Source organism: Cibotium barometz, chromosome 11 (genome assembly GCF_041138505.1).
Source record: "Cibotium barometz isolate CiBa-2024 chromosome 11, ASM4113850v1, whole genome shotgun sequence".
NCBI lineage: Eukaryota > Viridiplantae > Streptophyta > Polypodiopsida > Cyatheales > Cibotiaceae > Cibotium > Cibotium barometz.
The window spans coordinates 14,483,273-14,505,001 of NC_141056.1; the positions used below are offsets into that span (position 1 = coordinate 14,483,273).

The following is a 21,729-nucleotide window of genomic DNA, read 5'->3' on the forward strand; positions in this document are numbered from 1 at the left end:
CAGTACTAAGCGCTCTCCAATGATGTACCAAACCTGTACCGGCAATTTCAGCAACTGAATTTGAACCTTTTGATCACTCAAAACAGTGTACAGCCATGCCCAAACATGCACAAAGCTGTGCCAAATCTGTACCAGCAGGTACAGAAGCAATAAATGCTCTCCTGGCTGTCCAAATGAGTGAAAATCAGACTTTTACAGTCCTGTATACTGCATACAACAGTCCCGAACAGAAATTGGGCAAAAGCCCCTTGACTGCAAGCTGATTTTTGAGGATTCAAGGCATAAAAGTCTCGCCTGCTGCTTTGCCAAGCTCAACGAGCATTCAAACTTGAAAAGCCCCTTGATTTGAGATCAATTTCTGATCATGCATGGTACATTGACGCACATGAAGGCATCCAGAGTGTTCACGATGCTTCCCCCTGGCCACATATACATCAAATACATGAAAGCCCCTTGATTTACAGGCACATTGAGTGCTTGTAAGGCATCAGCACATTAACCACAGCATCAAATGCGATTGCCTGCATGCAAATCAACTCAATCGGCACAAAAGCCCCTTGATTTGCACTGCAATTTGCTGCGATTTTGCCCAAATGTGCGATTTTTCACGTCATACAGCATGTATGAGTGCTTAATTGCACAATTACATCAAAAGCCCCAAATTTCGACATCCAATTTCCTGCAAATTGATCCTGATTGTGACCAATGTCACCCAATTTTGCCAATTTTGCTCAAAAAATTGAGCAATTGGGCACCTGTATCTGCTCAATTGATTACTGTACTTGCTCAATTGCAAATCCCAAAAAAAAAATTGAAGCAGAATACCTTGTATTTTTTTTTTGATTTACTCTGATTTGCAGGCGGGTTGTTGAATTTGGTGCTGCTGCAGAAAGATATTGATGCTGCTTCACTGCCTGCCAAGACAGTGCTCACAAATGGCCACCAACATTGGATTGAAAGTGAGCTCCTCTGCGAGAGCTTGCAATTCTGCCAGCAAATGAGCTACCTTTTCTTCTTCCAAGCCTTTTGTGTCCTTAAGCTCCAACACAGGTGGCTCACGTGGATGGGGAAGAACGTTGAATCACGGTGCAGTCACCTCCAAGAGCACGTTGTTGTTTCGTAGGAGTCGCAGCCTTCTCTTGTTTCGCCTAGCGCCTGCTGCCTACCGTGTAGCGCTATAGTAGCCAACGCCGCCTTCGCTTAGTGCTCGCTGACGTATTCGCTGTCTCCGCCTACTGCTGACGCCCGCCTGTGGTGCTGCCTTCGCTACACTCGCCTAGCGCCTATACGCCCAGCGCTAATGCGCTTTGCTCACACGCTTCCGCTGCTGGGCAGTCTATCCTCTTCGTCAGTCTTCGTTTGGCTGCTGGGCAGCTGGGGCAGCCCACGCTGATAGCTGGGCAGCAGTGGAGCCAGCCCACGCCTACTGGCTGGGCAGAGACCAGAAAAGATACAGCAGGCGAACTAGCATAAATTCAGCAGGCGACCAGCATCAATACGACCAGAACAGAATGAGAACCAGCAAAAGGGCAAACAATTCTTGATGAGAGGGAGGGGAATCGGTGACCAAGGCTCTGATACCAGTTGACGGGGAGAAAACAGCAATTAGGGTTTAGAGATCATTCATGGGAGACATACACAGAGAAGCAAGGGAGAGAGAGAGAGAGTTGTGGGGATAAGTCAACTCATGAAAAGCATGAGTGTGTGACTCCCCTATCACACATGTATATTGCACTAGTACACATAGTGCACTTAGTACATTAAAAGTACTAAGTGTACTATGTACTATAACTTATGGGCTTGTACACACTATAAGGGTGGGCATAACGCCTTTACCCCAACAAAAAACAGCCCAAGGTGAATGTACATGTGATCTTTGCTTCCAATGCAAAGCACTTTCCGTCTTTAGCATATTGCTCTCTTTTCTCTGGGGTGAGACCAAACTTGTGCCTCTTGTTGAAGTTGTCTTTAGATGAAGTATTTTCAGCTTTCCCACCTCCGTTGGTATATCTAAAGTCTCTTCTTGGTGGCTGTCCACCTATTTGCAGGATTTGGATAGCCCTTTGTCCTTTTTAGCATGTTCATCCTTGCCGGAATGCTGTAATTTTTGCTCAAATTTCTCGGTGGCAAGGGTTAAGCAATAAGCTCTTGTAAAGTTTGGATTTTCTGCATATCTAGACCCGATTGGTAGATTGGTAGCAGTCTGGATTCAAATTTTCTCTTCTTTTCAGGCTCACTAATGTGCATAAATGGTGAGACCTCCAAGAATATTTTCCAAAATTTTGTAACATAGGCATGCACCGATTCGTTGCCTTTTCGATATATTTTGTCCCACTTGTGGATGATCTTCTTCATGGCATTTGGGGGCGAAAATTGCGCATAGAATCTCTCCTTAAACTCTTCCCAAGAGTTGATGCGATAAGAGGAGAGATTCTCAGTAATCCACCAATGTCCAGCCGATCCTTTAAGAAACATGCTTGCATGCGAACCTTAGACTTTTCTGGAAGGCCTTCATCACCAAAGGCTAGTAATATCAAATTGTGCAATAAAAGCCATTGCGTTGCTTGCATCATACTCACCTTGCACAATGGCCATGTTCACCATGAAAGGCATAACTTGCATGAGCATATCTTTCATCCTTTGATCCATGAGGTGAAGAGGTATGGCGAGAAGTCATGGAAGGCTCCTCTCTATTGACAAAATACTTTTATCTTGCTAGAAATAGCACCACTCGGCTCTATGCGAGGTGGTTTCTTGAATTTTAACTCACTTGCTTCCATGGAGTCAAATGTGCGGTCCACCATAGTTTCAGCTTTTGTGGCTTCAATGAGCGTGTGGACCTGTGGGTTTCCATGTAGAAGCCTCAATTCCTCTTCTTTTGTCTGCAGTTACCTTCTCACATGCTGAATTTCAGCCTTTAATGCACTAGGCTCATCTTCTTGTATGATCTCTTTGCCTTTGGACTGTTGTCCAACCTGTGCATAATCCAAAGCACGTGATGTTGGTGCATATTTGTCATGCATAGATTCCGAGGCATGTGTCTCACTTGAATTCCCTCTTGAATTTGGCACTTCACCACTCCTTGCTTGGCTGTCCATAATGTCAAGTGCAATATTTACACACTGTGTCCAAGCCCACAAGATTGTTTCTCCGCTGAGGAGAGGAAAACAACGTTGCTCTGATACCAATGTAATTCACCTAGTCGGGTGTGAGCATTAATTGGGCACCGTCTTGTAAAATAACGAACACATAAACACTTATGAAATGGAAAAAACACAAGACAAAGATAGTGCTGAAAATGAAGTCCGAGTGGAATATCTAATCCCAAACATGACATTCCAGGCTTGAACATGCCGAGTCCTAGTGGAAGATCATGTCCATGGTATCACATAACAAGCGTCAATCCCAACCATGGACGCCAGTCTAGTGCGTACACATAGTGAGAAAATCATGTACAACAACACAGTTCCAATGAACTCACCAAAGTATGAAGTCTTTCAATCACAGTACTACCATGTAGTAAGACCACTATTGGGCGTGTTCCATACCATGCAAAATATCGGTTTGTAAAGCCGGAAATCCATAGACCCATACTCGCATGGTCAATGGAAATGAGTTGTCATACCAAACCATTACCATAACTCTACCACATGCTCCGTGCTGGCCACACACCTTGGAGTAGAGGTGGATTAAAAATAGATAAAAGCATCATATCCATGAGATATCTAAATATTTCCTCTCTATAAGCTTGGACAGATTCGTCCATAGAAATTGCTTGCGAAGCCCCATATCTATATAAATCTCGTCCAAGAAAGAAATCTCCATATGGCATAGATACATCCAAATAATCCATCAGCATGGTCCATAGTTCATATCCCATCCGTGGAAGGTCATAAGAAACCATATAGTAGCCATATGGACCAAGCTCATCAATGCTATCCTGGAACACTCAAGAAAGCATACCATTTTCTCCTTGCAAAGATACAAGGGTAAGGCATTAAAAAATTGGATGTAACAATCTTGCAAGAAAAGAAAGGAATACTTAGCTTTTCTTGGCCAGTTTGCCACCATAAAGCCCGATAGATGTATCTCCATACAGGTTGTCTTGAGCTTGATGAAATGATCGATGATCAATTCAGAAGAGAATACCCAGCATGCATACTAAAGCCAATTCAATGCTTCCAAGATAAATTCCACGAATCCACAAATCCAGAGACCATGTTGACTTATGCTCATGCTCTTGACACATGCCTCCCATAAGTGGATAGGCTGAACATATTTAACTACACTAATAGTCAGTCTTTATATCCCAACACCACAAGTGTGCGAAAGAGCCAATGCTCTGATACCAATGTAACTTCTTGGGCGCAGTTCGCAGGGGATTGTCGCAAAACACTTACGACTATTAATGTTATCAAACACTTAAACCATGGCCACAGCCTTAACATATATCCATCATCACTTTGCATAAAACATAAAAGCTGGACAAAACATCCACGATGCTGAAAATGGAGCTTGCATATGTGACATTGCACAATGGGCCAACCCCCACCTTGGGTAATTTTATTACCAAGGAGTATTTCTTCTGTACAAGCCCTAGGGGCTCACCCAGATTCGGGTTCTTGCCAAATTATCCACATACAAACCATAACAATGAGTCTGCCCTGCATCTCTGGAGGTTTGACAGAAACTTAGTACGAAGGCCTTTGTGTGAATATATGCTCTTATTTGTGTGTGTGTGTGTGTGTGTGTGTGTGGAGTGCGTGTGTGAGAGCATATCTTGATACAGAGTTCTACACCCTTTATTGGGCAGTGATGACATTAGTGGGGATGCCGTAGTATCTAGTCCATACTATGCATAATGGAGTTGATAGTTATGTAGTCTTGTGGGTTGACTACCATGAGTATATAACATGCACGTTCCTAAAAGGTGAATTTGGGCATGTTCCTGGATTCATCTAGGTATATATACATAACATAGCCTAGCATTAGGCAACCATAGAACTCAGCCGGTACACATACTGTAGAAATGCCGAGCCAACAATATAATCCATATACCTCCGTGTGGGCACTGATTCTTCCCAAAAACCACGGGTCTTCATGCAATAGAACTGATATAGCAGGTATTGCTCTCCATTCAGCCAATATAGCCTTCCCAAAAACCACGGGTCTTCATGCAATAGAGCTGATATAGCAGGTATTGCTCTCCATTTAGCCAGTATAGCCTTCCTCCATTCAACCGGTATTGCAAGTACATGGGATGGCGTAGTAGGTACAACCCTCCAATGTCCATTCAGTCGGTACAAGTACATGGGCTGGTAAAGTAGGTACAATCCTCAAATTACTTGGTTCTACCCTCCATTCAGCTGGTATAGTACATTAATCAACCGTACGAAATGTTGCAACCATCAAGAGGCTAAAGAAATAAAGAAACCTACTGTTGAGGGGAGTTAAGGAGTGTAGGAACTCTCCACAAGTAGTAGTTGACGAGAATGTGGGCAACCAACATGGTAGAGGCTAGTGTGCAGCAAGAGAGCCTCCTCCAAATGAAGAGTGAGGGCTCCAATTTATAGATTTGGGCCTCCCATGAGCTAAAATGGCAAGCTCGCCAAACATGATTTCCACTTGAGACTTGAGCTCCAATGCCCATTCCTGTGTCTCCAAGAAATTGTTTTAAGCGCTTGGTCCTTTTTATTGGATAATCCCCATTCCCAAAGCTTGCACATTGGTAATCTTTTGGGCATCCAAAAGCCATCCACGTAGGAAGCCTAGGGAAATGTTCAGGTTGGTGACAACGGGCGGTGTCCACAGGCGCAAACATGCACTATGGATGCCCAGAACAGCCCTAAATCAGTAGGACCAGCCCTCGGAAGGACTTGACCAGCTGAAAATAGGCTGTCCAGCATTATGGCTGATCAGGGGTAGCACATGGAGGCCATACAACAACAATTCAGCCGCTGTTGATGATGTGGCAGCCATACAGGCCACCCTGATGAAGCTGTTGTGGAGCGGTGTAGCAGGGCACCCTTCTTATGAGGATCACAGATATGTGCTTGGGTGGAGCCTCCTCTATGAGCAAAAATGATGAAGGGATGGAGTGCAGGAAGATGTAAGCCCAGCGGGGCGTGCAGTGACAGACTCAACCACGTGTCCAAGAGAGAAAAATATAAAGAGAGAGAGGGGAGAGAGAAGGGAATGGGGATCTTGCATAGTACACCACATTGAGCGGGGAATAGGCCCTGCTCCCTTTCAAGAATTTATTCAGGAAAAATCCACGGGCATGCTGGCCAGGATCAATACAATCAATGAATACAAAACATACAAATATGCCGATGTAGGATATCCAAGTCGATGTCGATGTTGATGTCGACGCACAAGATCTCTGATGCCGAGCACACCACGGGGATGATCCACAAGTATCTCTCACCGGGCTAGTCATAGTTGTCACGGTACGAAAATACGATACTGTACGGGAATTTTCGGTACGATATGAAATTTTGGGATACCGTACGATAAAATACGGTTTTTTATTATTAAAGAACACCTACAAACATAGACATTTTCAATTTGGAAGGGTAGAGTCTAGAGAAGTTGTTTCAAACCAAAATATCATTAAAAACAAGTTTGAAGTGACAAACAAAAGTACATAGAGCCAAGGCCCAAGGAGAGACTAGACAAAGGCATCACTATCAGAGCTCTCGCTGAAATCATCCTCATGAGAAGAGGCCACATCAGTGGCCTTGCCGAAGTCGCCATCGCTAAGAAGGTTGCCCTCATCATCGAACTCGGGTTCTCTAAGCTCATGTGAGAAGCCAAAGGGAGCATCCTCATCTGTAAGAGCGAGTGTGGAGCTACCCGAACTACGCCGCACATAGGTATGCACTATGTCCCTGGAAGCACCACGAACCGTGCATCCACGGCTTCGTACTTGCACTCCTCTGCCACTACCTCCACGCCCACGATGAGTGCGAGTAGGTCGTCGATCAAACAACTCGAGCTCTCGATAGATCTTTGCATAGATCCTCTCCTCCTCCTCATCTTGCACTTTGCTTACACTCTCATGAGTATCCCCTGTGAGCTTGAATGCATCCACATTCACCTACATTGTACAATAATCAAGTGACAAGCAATGTATTAGAATTTAGTTTCAAATTTCAATAAACATTGAAGTTTGAAATTTGAATGCTTATAACTTATAACTTATACCTGTCTCGCCGATTCCATCTTTTGCATTGCGCGCACCATGCACAAGTTAGTGCGGCAATACACTAGCTGCTCTAATTGTTGCGTGTTCAAGCGATTGCGTAACTTCGTGTGTACAAGTGAGTAGGAACTCAAGTTCCTCTCACATGCACCCGAAGAGCAATCCTGAGCTAGGATTCTCAAAGCCACCTTTTGGAGGCTTGAGAGCACATACCCAAATGTCTTCCACCAAAAGAGGGGCTTCACAAGGGATTCCCTCTTCCAACAGGTAGCTGATGTAAACGCGGCTCCTCCCCTTTGGTCATTGTAGCTTATGAGCTCCTCAAGGAACTTCCCATGGCGATCCTCCGGCAATGCTTTGGGCAAGTAAGCATCTCAGGCTTCAAGTAGCTCCACGTTGGTGAAGAGGGTGGGTGATTTGTAAGCCGGATGCAATAAAGCGGCAAGACCATGGATAGGTCTTCTCATCCACTTCCATCTCTTCTCCACAATGGCCAACATACCATCGCGCTTCTCCTCGTCGATGAAAGGAGAAGCGCACAACTCTGCTATGGCCTCTCTCATGAAGTGAACGAGAAGGCCCATGGTGGCTCCCTCCACGTCGGTCATCCGCAATACCCTATAGAAGGGCGTGACCGCAATGACAATAGTGTGGACGGACTGCCAAAACTCCTCCTTTAGGCAAAGCCGTTGCATGGCTTTGGCCTCCGCCGATTCTCGCTCATCTCACTCATTCCACATTGTGCAGACCACTGTTTGGCGAAGGGAGGATTTCACATTGTAGAGGCGCTCCAAGAGGAGCCACATGTAGGTGAAGCGTGTAGATGAAGGCTTCTTCAATTCCAACTTGCTATGTTTGCGGAACATGGCAAGCACCTTCACCTTTGTGGTGAAGAAGGTGACAATAGAGATAGATTCGGTCATTTCTTCCTCCATCCACACTAACTTGCCCATATCCTCCATGAGCAAGTCAATGCAATGGGAGGCACAAGGTGTCCATACTATGGAGGAATAGTCCTCCTCGAGTAACTTCCCTATCCGACGGCAATTTGAAGCGTTGTCGGTGATGACTTGCACCACGTTCTCCGATCCGACCTACATGTCACAATGCACATGAATGGATGCAATGACCGTATGCAGAATGAGACTTGAGTCATGATATAGCCACATATGATCATATCACATATACTAAAGCCTAAACTCTAAAGTTTAAACTTTAAAGACTTGAGTGCAATTTGAAACTTACCTCCATGATGGCTTGCTTGATATGGCGATATATGAATGCACCCGATGTTTTCCTCCCCGCCTTTCCGGAATCCACGCCCCGCACAAAGTATATGTGCCAAGAGGGCAAGAGACAAGTATGTTGATGATGCCTCTCTTCTTCCGGTCACTCCATCCGTCGGAGAGGATGCTACACCCATACTTGGACCATGCCGCCCGCACCGGATTGAGAGATCTATCGATTCTCTCCCTCTCATCTACAAGCCTCTTCGTGCGCATGTCATGATAGGAGATGCCGGTCCATCCTTCACATGGGCCCACATTTGCAATGGCTTTCACCATTGATTTCCATTGATCTACCTTGAGCACATGGAATGAGAGATTGCACTCAATAATGGTGCGTGCAATCTCTATATCCGCTAGCCGTTGCCGTTCTCGGAGATGTGGTAGAGAAGAAGAGAACCCCCTGGTGGCTTGGGCTAGAGTGGCTTGCCTCATGGGAGACTCAAGCCTTTGTCTCTTTGAGGAGGCGGAGGCAGCACCGGCGGAGGCGGCGGGGGAGGATGTATCACAAGGCGGGGAAATGACCTCGTCATCTGCCCTTGAGCTTCTACCACTATCACGGTGAGCACCCAATCCACCCTTGATCTTGTTGAAGATCTCATCGGATATAGCAAGGGGGACTTCTTGCATGGCGCAACTTGCCCCCCCACCTTTCCAAGATGTTGGAGATGTCAAAATACGCAACAGAGATGATAACAAAATCTGAGATCACAAGAGCAAGTAGAGTGCAGAAAATAGACAGCACAAGAGAAGGAGAGAGATAGGCGTGTAACTCTTCTCTATACACAAGATCCCGCAATGAAAACAAGATACAATAGTGACAAGGGGACTGGGGGGCCACTTTAGCGGCTGGGGAGGATGAATCACAAGGCGGGGAAATGACCTCATCATCCACCCTTAAGCTTCTACCACTATCACGGTGAGCACCCAATCCACCCTTGATCTTGTTGAAGATCTCATCGGATATAGCAAGGGGGACTTCTTGCATGGTGCAACTTGCCCCCCAACCTTTCCAAGATGTTGGAGATGTCAAAATACGCAACGGAGATGATAACAAAATCTGAGATCACAAGAGCAAGTAGAGTGCAGAAAATAGACAGCACAAGAGAAGGAGAGAGATAGGCGTGTAACTCTTCTCTATACACAAGATCCCGCAATGAAAACAAGATACAATAGTGACAAGGGGGTTGGGGGCCATTTTATATGGCCCCCCAACAGTAGTCGGCTTGCTGTAGGGCAGCCGACAGGACCTCAAAACCCCACGACTGCTGAAATGCACAGTCGGCTAGCAGCAGGGGGGTCGGCCAGCATCAAGGAGGTCCACGACCTGTGCAGAGCAGTCGGCCACCTCCAGTGTCTCCATAGATGTAGTCGGCCAAGTTCTAGGTCCTCCTGCCACTACAAGACTGCCTCCCATGCCACAGGAAAAATAGGGAAAAATGGGGGAAAAATACGGAGAGTGGGGAAAAATGAGAAAACACCTCATAAGGGCGGGTACACCCACAACACCCCCTCTCAGCTCTTGGCTGTGAAACCAACCACAGGGAGCTGGGGTGACGCCTGAGCAAATCCTGAGATAGCGACTTCGTGAAGAGGTCCACCGTGTTGTCCTTTGTCGAACAGAACAAGATGTCATCAGCAATGATCTGTTCACGAACAAAGTGCCTCTCGATGACAATGGGTTCCTCCAGTGGAAGCCCAATCTTGCACCTCTCCATCCTCACCACCTCACAAGCAGCATCACAAGCAGCCCGGTACTCTGCCTCTGTCGTCGACAAGGCAAAAGATGACTACCTCTTATTGCTCCGTAAAAGTGCTCCTGGGCCTGAAGTAGATCTCCTCATGTCCGGATCTCCTCCCTAAACTGAGTCACTCCAACCGTGGAGTCGGACTCCATCAATCAATCCCCCTCCTGTGTACAAGAGTCCATGATCCTTCGCATGCCGCAGAAACCACAGGAAACACAATCCTGCCTCCCAAAGAGTCATCCGCAACCATGAGCTCAACTGCCTCATTAGGAAGCTCTCGTCCAATCTGGTGTCCATCAACTAGATCAATGAACCATTTTGCTTTTCTGAGTCAAAGAGGCATCAGACTGCTCACAAGGATCAACACTTGTTACGGTGCAAAACCAAGTCCTGGAAACCTGCTGAAGACCACGCAAGGCCTTCTGAAACTTGTCAACCACCCCCTCTGAATCCGGAACCACAAAGCCTGGAGAAACCACCTCCTTTTGCAAGTAATCAACTGCCACCTGCCTGGCTTTCCGAAAGGTCCGCGTGGAAAGAACATCCTCATCTACAGGAGATTCTTTGTCCCGAATACTACAAGACATCAGGGCATAAGTTATCTGTTCAGTTTCCTATGACTGACGAACACAAGAACCACCAACATCAGTACTGGAAAGTTTCTGCCAACTGCTGCCATCAACTGGCAAGCTATCCACCATTTGGTCTCGGAAAGCCTGCACCTACAGCGTATCCACACTTAAAGCGTATCCACACTTAAGTGGCCATTACGAGACTGCCACTCATCACAAACCTGAGGACCTGGGAGAGAGAGTGTTGAAAGCTTGTAAACTCCATTCTCCACTCCGCCTTCCCAAACCACCTAGCCTGTTCCTTTGTCCCGGAGAGCAACAAAATGCTCATCAAACTCCACCCGTACGCCAGTCTTGCAAACCTGATACACTGACAACAGATGAAAACCAAGTGACGGAACATACAACACTTGGGAGGAATGCTTCCCCCCTCTGCCATCGAGAACTATCTCCATCTTGCCCTCACTGTGAACTGGGATAGTGGATGTATCCCCAGTAAGAATGTGACCAAAATACCTGCAGAGATCCTGTAAATCTGATCGGGAAGGAGTCATGTGCCTGGAAGCACCACTGTCTAGAATCCACTCTCGAGTATCCGTTGCGGAGAATCCTCCAACCTCCTCCCTGCTTGAAGAAAATGAAACATCGGTGTCCATCACCTCCAGGTGCACAAAAGCCGGAGTTTTCATGATTGCTGCTAAGGAATCTTCACCCTTCTTGGTCTTCCGCTTGGGACACTACCTCCAATAGTGGCCTTTCTCGCCACAATCTTTACAGGTCCTCTCTGTCTTTAGTTTCTCGCGGTCAGTAACGGACTTCTTCTCAGAAGACTTCTCCAATGAAGCCTTTCCTTTGCCCGTGTTACGGCCTTTCGACCGTTGGCCAGTTCAGGCCTCCGAAACTCCACCTTGAGGAGGGTTCGTGAATCGTTCCTCCTGGTCCAGGACCATGGGCACAAGCTCCTCCCACGTGATGGTGTTGAGCTTGCCCCACTGGTAATCAAAGACGAGTAAAATGCTGAGTACTGAGAGGGCAAGTGTGATAGCAACGTTATGGCCATGTCCTCTGACGATATCTCCTTCCCAGCCTGAAGAACTTCCTGCTGAAGAGCCTGCAGCTTGTTAATATGCTCCCGCATCGTCGACGACTTTGCAGGGCTCATAACATGCATCTGTACTTCCAAGGAAATCCTCTTCATGGGCGATACCCTGTTGTAACGAGAGGCCAAATGCTGCCATATACCTCTGGCCAGCGTCATATGCTTTACATGATTGATTACCTGCGGTGTGCAGTCGAGGAAGATAAACGAACGGACCCTGGCGTTGACACGATCCCACAATTGTGCCTGTGCCTCCCGGTCCTTTCGGATCAACGGTAACTTCCCTTCCTCTACTTCCGGCCGTGGAACCCCAACAACGACGAAATCAGCGAGGTCGTAAGACTCAGAACAGATTCCATCATAACCTTCCATATGCCGTAGTTAGTTGTTCCCATCCAACTGACGGTCCACCGGGAACGTGGGGAGTGTCGGGATCTTTACATGTCTCTCGGCCATCTCTAATAGATCTGCCATTGCGGGGATGTAACTAAAAAGGGTGGGTGGGTGGGGAAAAAAAAACTTTAAACCTGCAAGTGGCTGTCCAGCAACTCAGCCCGCCTTCCTCTTGCTTCTTCTCTTCCCAAACAGTCCCTAACAATCCACCAATCAGCAACGCAATAATCCCCCTCTTGCTCAGAAAACTCCCAAGATCTTTCAAGAGCCTAGGGCTCTGATACCATGCCAAAATACGCACCGGAGATGATAACAAAATCTGAGATCACAAGAGCAAGTAGCGTGCAGAAATAGACAGCACAAGAGAAGGAGAGAGATAGGCGTGTAACTCTTCTCTATACACAAGATCCCGCAATGAAAACAAGATACTATAGTGACAAGGGGGCTGGGGGCCATTCATAGTCACAGGGAATGGGCATTTTTAGACTCGGGAATGTAGGGGATGGTAGCATCTCCCCGTTCCCATTCCCGTCCCATGTCACTCTATAGTCACAAGGAATGGCCATTCTCAATCTTTTCCATCCCCGTTTCCCGTCCCCATTTCACGTCCCATGTGACTATGGGGCCATTTTATATGGCTCCCCAACAGCAATCGGCCTGCTGTGTAGGGCAGCCGACAGGACCTCAAAACCCCACGACTGCAGAAATGCACAGTCGGCCAGCAGTCGGCCAGTAGGGGGGGTCGGCCAGCATCAAGGAGGTCCACGACCTGTGTAGAGCAGTCGGCCACCTCCAGTGTCTCCATAGATGCAGTCGGCCAAGTTCTAGGTCCTCCTGTCACTACAAGACTGCCTCCCATGCCACATAAAAAATAGGGAAAAATGGGGGAAAAATACGGAGAGTGGGGAAAAATGAGAAAACACCTCCTAAGGGCGGGCACACCCACAACACAGGCCCTGGTGTATATGTATAGACAGGAGATGACTTCTAACAGGAGAAGCCTAGTAACTCCACTTGTGTATTGTTTGCCACAATACTTACAAGTCCACCTATATGACTTGGACTTTCCATCGGCTTTCTCTACATGGATAGCATGCACATTGAAGGCTTCATTCTTCTCCCTCGTCATTGTAATATCACATGGGCCACAAAGCAAGCCAAAATCGGCCAGAAAACGGCCCTTAAAACGGCTAAAAAATTGCGTAGGAAATGGGCAGTGCAACGGCTATAAACGGCTAATCGTATCGTACGATATTGTACGGTATCGTACTGTACGAACCAGTTCGTACCGGTATGAGAAACAACTATGGGGCTAGTACCAGATTTAATATCCAAATCCAATGGATCCCAAGTCCAATGAATCCAAATCCAAGTCCAAGTCCAAGTCTAAATCCAAGTCCAAGTCCAAGTCCAAATCCCAGTCCAAAATCCAAGCTCCATGTCTAAGCTCTGTGTTCCATGTTCATGTCCAAGCTCTATGTCCAAGTTCTTCATGTCTATGCTTAAGTTCAAGCTTCCATGTCCAAGCTTCATGTTCCATGTCCAAGCTCTATGTCCAAGTTCCATGTCCAAGCTCTAAATCCACTCACTCATCCCATGAATAATCTCTACAATTCCTATAGCCTTGTCGATGATGAAAACCCTAGAGAAGCTCTTTCTGGTAAGAAAACTGATATAAAACTTGTTTTAATGGTTTTCGGGCGATAAAAACCTCCAAAAAGTAGTTTTTAGGGTTTTTTGAGCAGTTTTCGGGTTTTCAAAATTTTCAGGGTTTTGTGAATTTTTTTGTCTGTACAGTTCGTATAGCTGTACGGATTCGTACAGTCGCACGGAAAGATGGTGACATGGCATTGCAGTTGCTGGAGGCGCTCTGAAATTAGCGGGTAGCGATGAAAAGCTCCATGATTTGGTTCATAGATGATGATGATGAAGATAATCTCCATGCTTGAACGAAGATGGCAATGCGATGAAGAGGTTCTTCTTCAACTTGATGCTCAAGAGAGGCTCATGCTTTTTTTATACTTAGGGAAGCCTTGCTTTTTGCCAAAAAGTGATGCTTTTGCTTTGCTTTTGCCTTTTTATTAAATATTCTTAATAGTAGCCAAAGTTCTTGATTTGTGCTTTTACAACTTTAGGGCCTTGCTTTTTGGCCATAGAGCTGCTTTTTGAGAAAGCGACTTTTAGCTTTTTGGTCCGGCTTAGTCTCCTCTTTCCACTGGTGCCCTTGGCTCGTAGTCAACCCTGTTTGACTTTTTGCTTTTTCTTGCTTTTTGACCGAGAATGGTGCTTTTTCTTAATCAATCCTTATGGATCCTATCCCCATGTCTTCTTCCACCTGTCTGGTGTCCGGGCATGGATTTCATTATGTGAAATAGAGCTAGGAGGGCCAAATAGTTACATTCTCTCCCTCTTGCATCGCAGTTGTTCTTAACTGCGGAACGCAAGTGTTCGAAGGACATCTATATGTCCCTTGTATATCCATATGTTCCTGGTACATATGTTTCAAGGTTCTACCCCCATCTGGTGAGCTTGTGCATCTGGTCTTTCTCCATATCTGTGGTGTCATTTGCTCATCTGACAATATCTCATTGTCTTTTCTTTGATCGATGTCCTTGTTCTTGATGGTACATCTTCATGGCTTGCCAATTGTGCTAGATAAAATAAATGCATGCTCACCTTTTCTGCAAAAACTAGACACAAGCTAGTCAACAAACAAGTATGCATCATTCGCGTCTACTAGGTATTCCAGGTACTGGCGAGGTAGTCTGGAGCCTTGTGGACTGAAACCGATCCCGTCAAGTGGGAAAGACTCCGTTGGACACCCACACGCTTAATAGCACAACTTTAAAACCACAAATATGAAATGGACAACTTAAAACAACTTGAAATTTAAATGAAATGAAATGGAAAATGGACACCAGCACTGGGGCCGGAACGGGCCGACCCCCCCCTCAATATATGATATATTTATTGGGAGTATCTAATAAATACAATGCTCCATGGGTTCCAAGAACCAGATAATGTCCATGTACATATGAAAACAGTACCAAACAAATAGGCTCGAATTTCAATGTAGAAGCTCGAAGCAGAACGACCACTAGTGTGGTCCAATCGCTACGGTCTTGTGCTTTCACTGGACTCCGCGGAGAGCGCCTCACTGGTGTTCCGAGACCACGCACAAACAGGCGCTCTCGTACTAACGCCTGGCTCTCCCGATCTCAGCACCTTTGGACCGAGGTTCGCCAATACAGCTTGGACAACCCGGCACCGAACGGGTGTGGCCGTAGAGGGATGAATCCCTTATCAGATTTAAACATTAAATGCTTTACTCAAATCTGAAAATCACTTACTTGTAGATGGTTGATAGAAAACCAATACTTGTGGTGTTTGTGTAGAATATGAAGCCACCCTTGTTGAAGAAAGAATTGCCTCGTGAAGAATCACCAAGACAAGTACCACCACAAAGGGTACAGCCGCCTGCTGTGAGAGAGAAACTTCCACTTGCAAGGGAGGAGAGAGACCTGGTTGCTGATTGGTGATGGAGTGCACAACCTCTTGCTTGATTGGAGATGGAGTGCACAGTCACTTGCAGAAATTCATGTGCAGCCAGAGGGTATACTTTCGCCAGTAAAGAAGCATGGGGAGGTGCTTTGGCTGCAGCCTGTAGTGCAGAGGATAGGGCAGCCAGCAGCCTCAAAAGCAGTAGCTTATGGTAAAGATAAAAACATGCGCCTGTGGGAGAGGTAACAAGCGCAGCAAACTTCAGCCGCCTGGGAGTGAACAAGCGCAGCCTGTTGATGCAGCCGCCTGGATGAGAGTATGCGCCACAGTACAGGGGACGATGGCAGCGCCAGCAGCAAAATTCAGTGACACAGCCCGCAGCCTGGTTGCTGTAGGAGCAGAGGCACATATAGATTCAGCAGCAGCCGCCTCAAAGCATGTTTGGTTGCAGCCAGTAGTGCAGGGGCCACAATCGCTTGCAAGAAAGGAAGCGCAGGTTGGTGAAATAAACGCCTGAAGGAAGCGATTCGTTTTCATGCTTGAAGGAGGGAACTTTTTTAATAATATTCATGTGGAGTTAACCTTGGTGATACCCACGCATGCATGTGGGGGATTAGTGGGGGTAGGTGACCATGCCCACCCCCACACTCACTTAAAAGTGGGGCTCCCCACCTTGGCCCCAAAGTGGGTGCCCAAAGGGGGTGCCCACTTTTAAATAAGTGTGAACACCTAACCTTATAAAATAAAGGGTTAGAATAAAAAAACATTAAAACAACAAGTGCGACATACTTACCACCTGTTCACATGCAACAAAACTCGTCAGAATACAGAGCAGACTTCACGACTCACTGGCAGGCGTCCCTGCTCAGTAAGTAACACGTCAGGCAGGCAAACACACAAATACATATCATGCGAAAACAGTTTCAAGCATGCAAATCATGTGTGCATGTGCAAATAGTAACATGGACATATCTCCCGTTCATGGAACAAGTACAAAATATCTGTCGGCACAAAACTGGCACGACATAAAAAACATAAAAACCTGGTCTTCCTATGGAGTGACAGTCCCATAGGTAAGACACAGTTCCAGGCACGAGTTTCCCTATGGTGTGACAGTCCCATAGGCAAAACACGGCACGAATACTGGCTCTTCCATGGCGTGACAGTCCCATGGGTCGAACACAGTCCAGGTCATACACGGGTGGCACTGGTCTGGCTCCCGTCCATACGACACCATCCTGCTAACACACGGGTGGCACCAGTCTGGCTCCCGTCCATGTCAGCAAAATACTGGCCTCTTCACACGAGACACTGGCCTGGCCTCAAGTGAACGAGACGCAAAAACTGGAGATGGACCAAATGGTCGGCCAATTGGTGACATCCCCCCGGGCTTCTAAAGAGTTGACCTCAACTGAAAAGCCTCAAGATATGCCTGCAACAATTGCGGATAATCTGCAAAATAATCCTCATTTACCCATTTGGCATCAATAGGCAAATAATTCTTAAACTTCACAAGGTATCTCCTGGAAAGCTTTCCTGCAGGTAGCTTTCTCTCCTTGTGAAAAACAATCTGTTCTGGCTGGAGGATCTCCTCAAGCTCTTCAATTTCTGGCGGATCTTCTGTGACAGGCTCATCAGGATCTGGCCCCACATATTTCCGAAATAGACTCACGTGAAAAGCATTGTGAATCTTCCAATGACTAGGTAAAGCAAACATTCTTGAATCATAAAGCTCAATGTCTTTCTCATACTAGGCCAATAAAAATAGCTCTCCAAAGCTTGAAGTGTAGTCAAGGTATCTCTATGCCCCATGTATGGAGGAGCATGACACTCTTCCATTACTTTGGCCTCAACTGCTTGTGTTACACATGACGTGGGTTTGTATCATAAGAAAACCCTTCTTGATGACATAAAAAGTCACCAAATTTCTATGCTTTGAAATCCTCTTTGGTAGCATAAATATCCTTCATCAAAGTGAAATCCATATGGTAATCCATAGAAACCTCATAGCTCAAGGGTCTTCGAGATAATGCATCTGCTACCTTGTTGTCTTTGACGTTCATAGGCCACAACATGGTCTTTTTGGTGCAAGACTGCTCCAATGCAAGCTCATCATGTTAAACCACAAAAAAGGTCTAGAATATCCAACACTGGTCCTTTGCTAGCATAAAGTCTCAATGCTTCAAAAGGACTTTGTTTCAGCTTTGGTCCATAAAGATCCCATGGCTTTATTTGTCGAAACATGCAATGGGCTAAGCACCACTGCAAACCATTTGTCGAACTTCTTGGCATGATGTCAATCTGATGATCTTCCGATCTCTCTGGCTCCTTTGCCTTCCTTTCCCTTACCTGTCCTGAGGAAACTGCATCTGAAAGAGTAGGCCTAGGAGCAGCTTCCACGTCTCCTCCATGATAAATAGAGCGGGTAGCTCTAGATCCTCCTGTAATGGTGACTCCTTTGGCCCGAAGATAGGCTTTAGCAGCATCAACTCCTTTGCCTTGGGTGGCTCGATTATTGATGAAATCTTCAAACATTTGAGCCCTTCTTTTGTCCTGTTCTCTCTTGGTTCTCACTACTTCATCTCTGAGAAATCTCCTGAACTGTTGAAAGTCATGATACTCTTTTGATGACCTTTGTTCCCATCCTGAAGTCTTGGATCGGCCTTATAGTTGTTCCCTTCATTAGGCCCTTGGTCTCCCTCTGCTCTTGACATGGCTCTGTCACCCCAAGAAAGTTTCTTCAAGAGAAATCCTGCTCTAATACCACTATAAGCCTAGTGGGGCGTGCAATGACAAACTCAACCACGTGTCCAAGAGATAAAAATATAAAGAGAGAGAGGGGAGAGAGAAAAGGGAATGGCCATCTTGCACAATACACCGCATTGAGCGGGGAACATGCTCCGCCCCCTTTCAGGAATTTATTCAGGAACAATCCACGGGCACGCTGGCCAGGATCAATACAATCAATGAATACAAAACAAACAAATATGCCGATGTAGGATATCCAAGTCGATGTCGACGCACAAGATCTCTAATGCCGAGCACACCACGGGGATGACCCACAAGTATCTCTCACCGGGCTAGTACCAGATCCAATATCCAAATCCAATGGATCCCAAGCCCAATGAATCCAAGTCCAAGTCCAAGTCCAAGTCCAAGTCCAAGTCCAAATCCAAGTCCAAGTCCAAGTCCAAGTCCAAGTTCAAGTCCAAATCCCAGTCCAAAATCCTAGCTCCTTGTCTAAGCTCTGTGTTCCATGTTCATGTCACAATCCCCACTTTAATTCAAAATACAAAGGGTCAAATGCCCAAGTTCCTGTCAGAATATGCAGCGGAGATGATGACAAAATCTGAGAACACAAGAGCAAGTAGAGTGCAGAAAATAGACAGCACAAGAGAAGTAGAGAGAGAGGCGTGTAACTCTGCTCTATATACACAAGATCCCGGAAAAAAGAAGAATACAATGGCAAGGGGCAATGGGGCCATTTTATATGGCCCCAGGCATGTAGTCTGCCTGTAGAAAGGCAGCCGACAGGGCCTATATCTCCACGACCAGCATAAAGCACCAGTCGGCCAGTTGTATCAAGTCGGCCAGCATCTGTGAGAGGTCGTGGACTTGAAGAGTCAATCGGCCAGCCCATGTGTCCTCCTGCCAACACAGGGCAACCACCCAAGCCAAGAAAAATAGGAAAAAATGGGGGAAAAATACGGAGAGTGGGGAAAAATGAGAAAACACCTAATAAGGGCGGGCACACCCACAACAAAGGCCCTGGTGTATATGTATAGGCAAGAGATGACTTCTAACACCCCCTCTCAGCTCCTGGCCCTGGAACCATCTCCAGGGAGCTGGAGTGCCATCGGAGCATATTGTCCTCCGTCGAACAATAAAGTAGCAAGAGTCACCAGCCAAGATCTTCTCACGTACAAAGTGATATTGTATCTCTATGAGAATCAGATCATCCACATAAAGGATGATAATCGTAACCATGCCGCGTTCCCGGAGATACAGGTTGGGATCTGCAACCGATCTTTGAAAACCAGTTCGAAGAAAGAAGGAATCAATCTTCTGATTCCAAGCCCTAGGAGCCTGTTTAAGACCATACAAGGCCTTCCGTAACCTGTAAACCATCCCTTCTGATCCTGGAATAACAAAGCCTGGAGGCTGCTCAACATACACCTCCTCCTGCAGGTCACCATTAAGGAACGCAGATTTTACATCCATTTGATACACAGGCCACCTCTGAGAAGAAGCAAGGGCAAGAACGGTCCGAATCGTGGTCATCCTCGCTGTCGGTGCAAAGGTATCGATGCCTGGCCACTGAGCATAACCCTTAGCCACGAGCCTGGCTTTGTGTTTGTCCACCGACCCATCTGACGCATATTTGGTCTTAAAGACCCATTTGACACCAATGACTGACCGTTGCGACGGCCTCGATACCAACTCCCATGTGTTGTTGTTCTCGATGGCATCAAGTTCCACCTGCATGGCTTTCCTCCAAGTATCGTGTGAAAGGGCTTCCTTGACGGAAGTGGGCTCCTTGTCCCGCATGATACGAGACATCAAAGCATAGTTTACCTGAAGAAGCTATGTTGAATGACTCTTGTCTTGGACTCTGTGCAATCTTCGAGGTCCGTCCTTTGTGGTCCATTCGGAGGGAAGCTCCGTGACACCTGACTCCTGTCGACTAACCACCGGGGTACTCGAACAGAACGCGGAGCCTCTTGCTGCTGCGGGGGCTCAACTCCAGCTGCGGGCTCAACCTCCTGTACTGACTGCGGTTGTCTAGCTGGAACAATGGACTGGGAATCATCATCAGAATCCTCTAGGTCTCCAAGAAGTGGTGGCTCATCAACAGTGGATACCGGAACATGCTTATCAAAGACCACATCCCTGCTGACAACAATCTCATTCCTCTCTGGATCAAACAATCTGAATCCCTTGGAAAGAGAGTTATATCCCACAAATATAAGCTTACGGGACTTGGAGTCAAGCTCCCCCCTCTGCTTCTTCAGAATATGCACATACGCATCGCTCCCAAACACACGGAAGTGGGAGACATCAGGTTTCCTGCCAAAGTATGCCTCAAAGGGAGTCATATTAGGTACCGAAGTCGACGGAGAACGGTTGAGGATATGGACAGCCGTAGCCACAGCCTCTCCCCTTAGTGGACGAGGAATATCACGATGCTCCAGCATCGTCCTCGCCATCTCCACCACAGTCCTGTTCTTGCGTTCTACCACTCCATTCTCTGAAGGCGATCCTGTATTGGCCAGTTCCCTCTTGATGCCATGATCTGCACAAAATCTGACGAAAACATTCGAAGAGAATTCACCTCCTTTGTCAGCCCTGAGAGTCTTCACCTGCAATCCAGACTCCTGTTAGAAGTCATCTCCTGTCCAGTTTTATACACCAGGGCCTTTGTTGTGGGTGTGCCCGCCCTTATGAGGTGTTTTATCATTTTTCCCCAATCTCCGCATTTTTCCCCTATTTTTCCCATTTTTTCTGTGGCTTGGGAGGCAGCCCTGAGGCGGCTGGAGGACCAGTAGCTGGCCGACTGCCCAGACATCAGTTGTGGACTTTTGGATGCTGGCCGATTGGATGTATGCAGTCGTGGGCCTCATTTGCTGCTGGCCGACTGTTGATACAGTCGTGGGCTGCCCTACAGCAAGCCGACTGCTGTTGGGGGGCCATATAAATAGGCCCCCAGCCCCCTTGCCAGTTGTGTATCATACCCGGGATCTTCTTGTGTATATAGAGCAGAGTTACACGCCTATTTCTCTCTCTCTCTTGTGCTGTATTTTTTCTGCATGCGTTTTGCTCTTGTGTTCCCAGATCTGGTCATCATCTCCGCTGCGCATTCTGACATGGTATCAGAGCCTAGGCTCTAGATAGTTCTTGGGATTTGTGTGAGCAAGAGGGGGACTGT

At 46.7% G+C, this 21,729-nt stretch overlaps 1 protein-coding gene across 7 annotated transcripts in view; it reads left to right on the forward strand.

Annotated features, from left to right (window-relative positions):
* Positions 1 to 21,729, forward strand: part of LOC147633800 (uncharacterized) — an 88,378-nt gene that overhangs the window by 9,213 nt on the left and 57,436 nt on the right. The window contains exon 3 of one of the 7 annotated variants that reach the window (XM_086804858.1): positions 14,100 to 14,276. The exons of the other annotated variants lie outside the window; for them this stretch is intronic. Coding sequence (XP_086660984.1) covers positions 14,100 to 14,108 — 9 coding nt within the window. The 3' untranslated portion in view covers positions 14,109 to 14,276. The remainder of the gene's footprint in view (positions 1 to 14,099; positions 14,277 to 21,729) is intronic. 7 annotated transcript variants of the gene reach the window in all.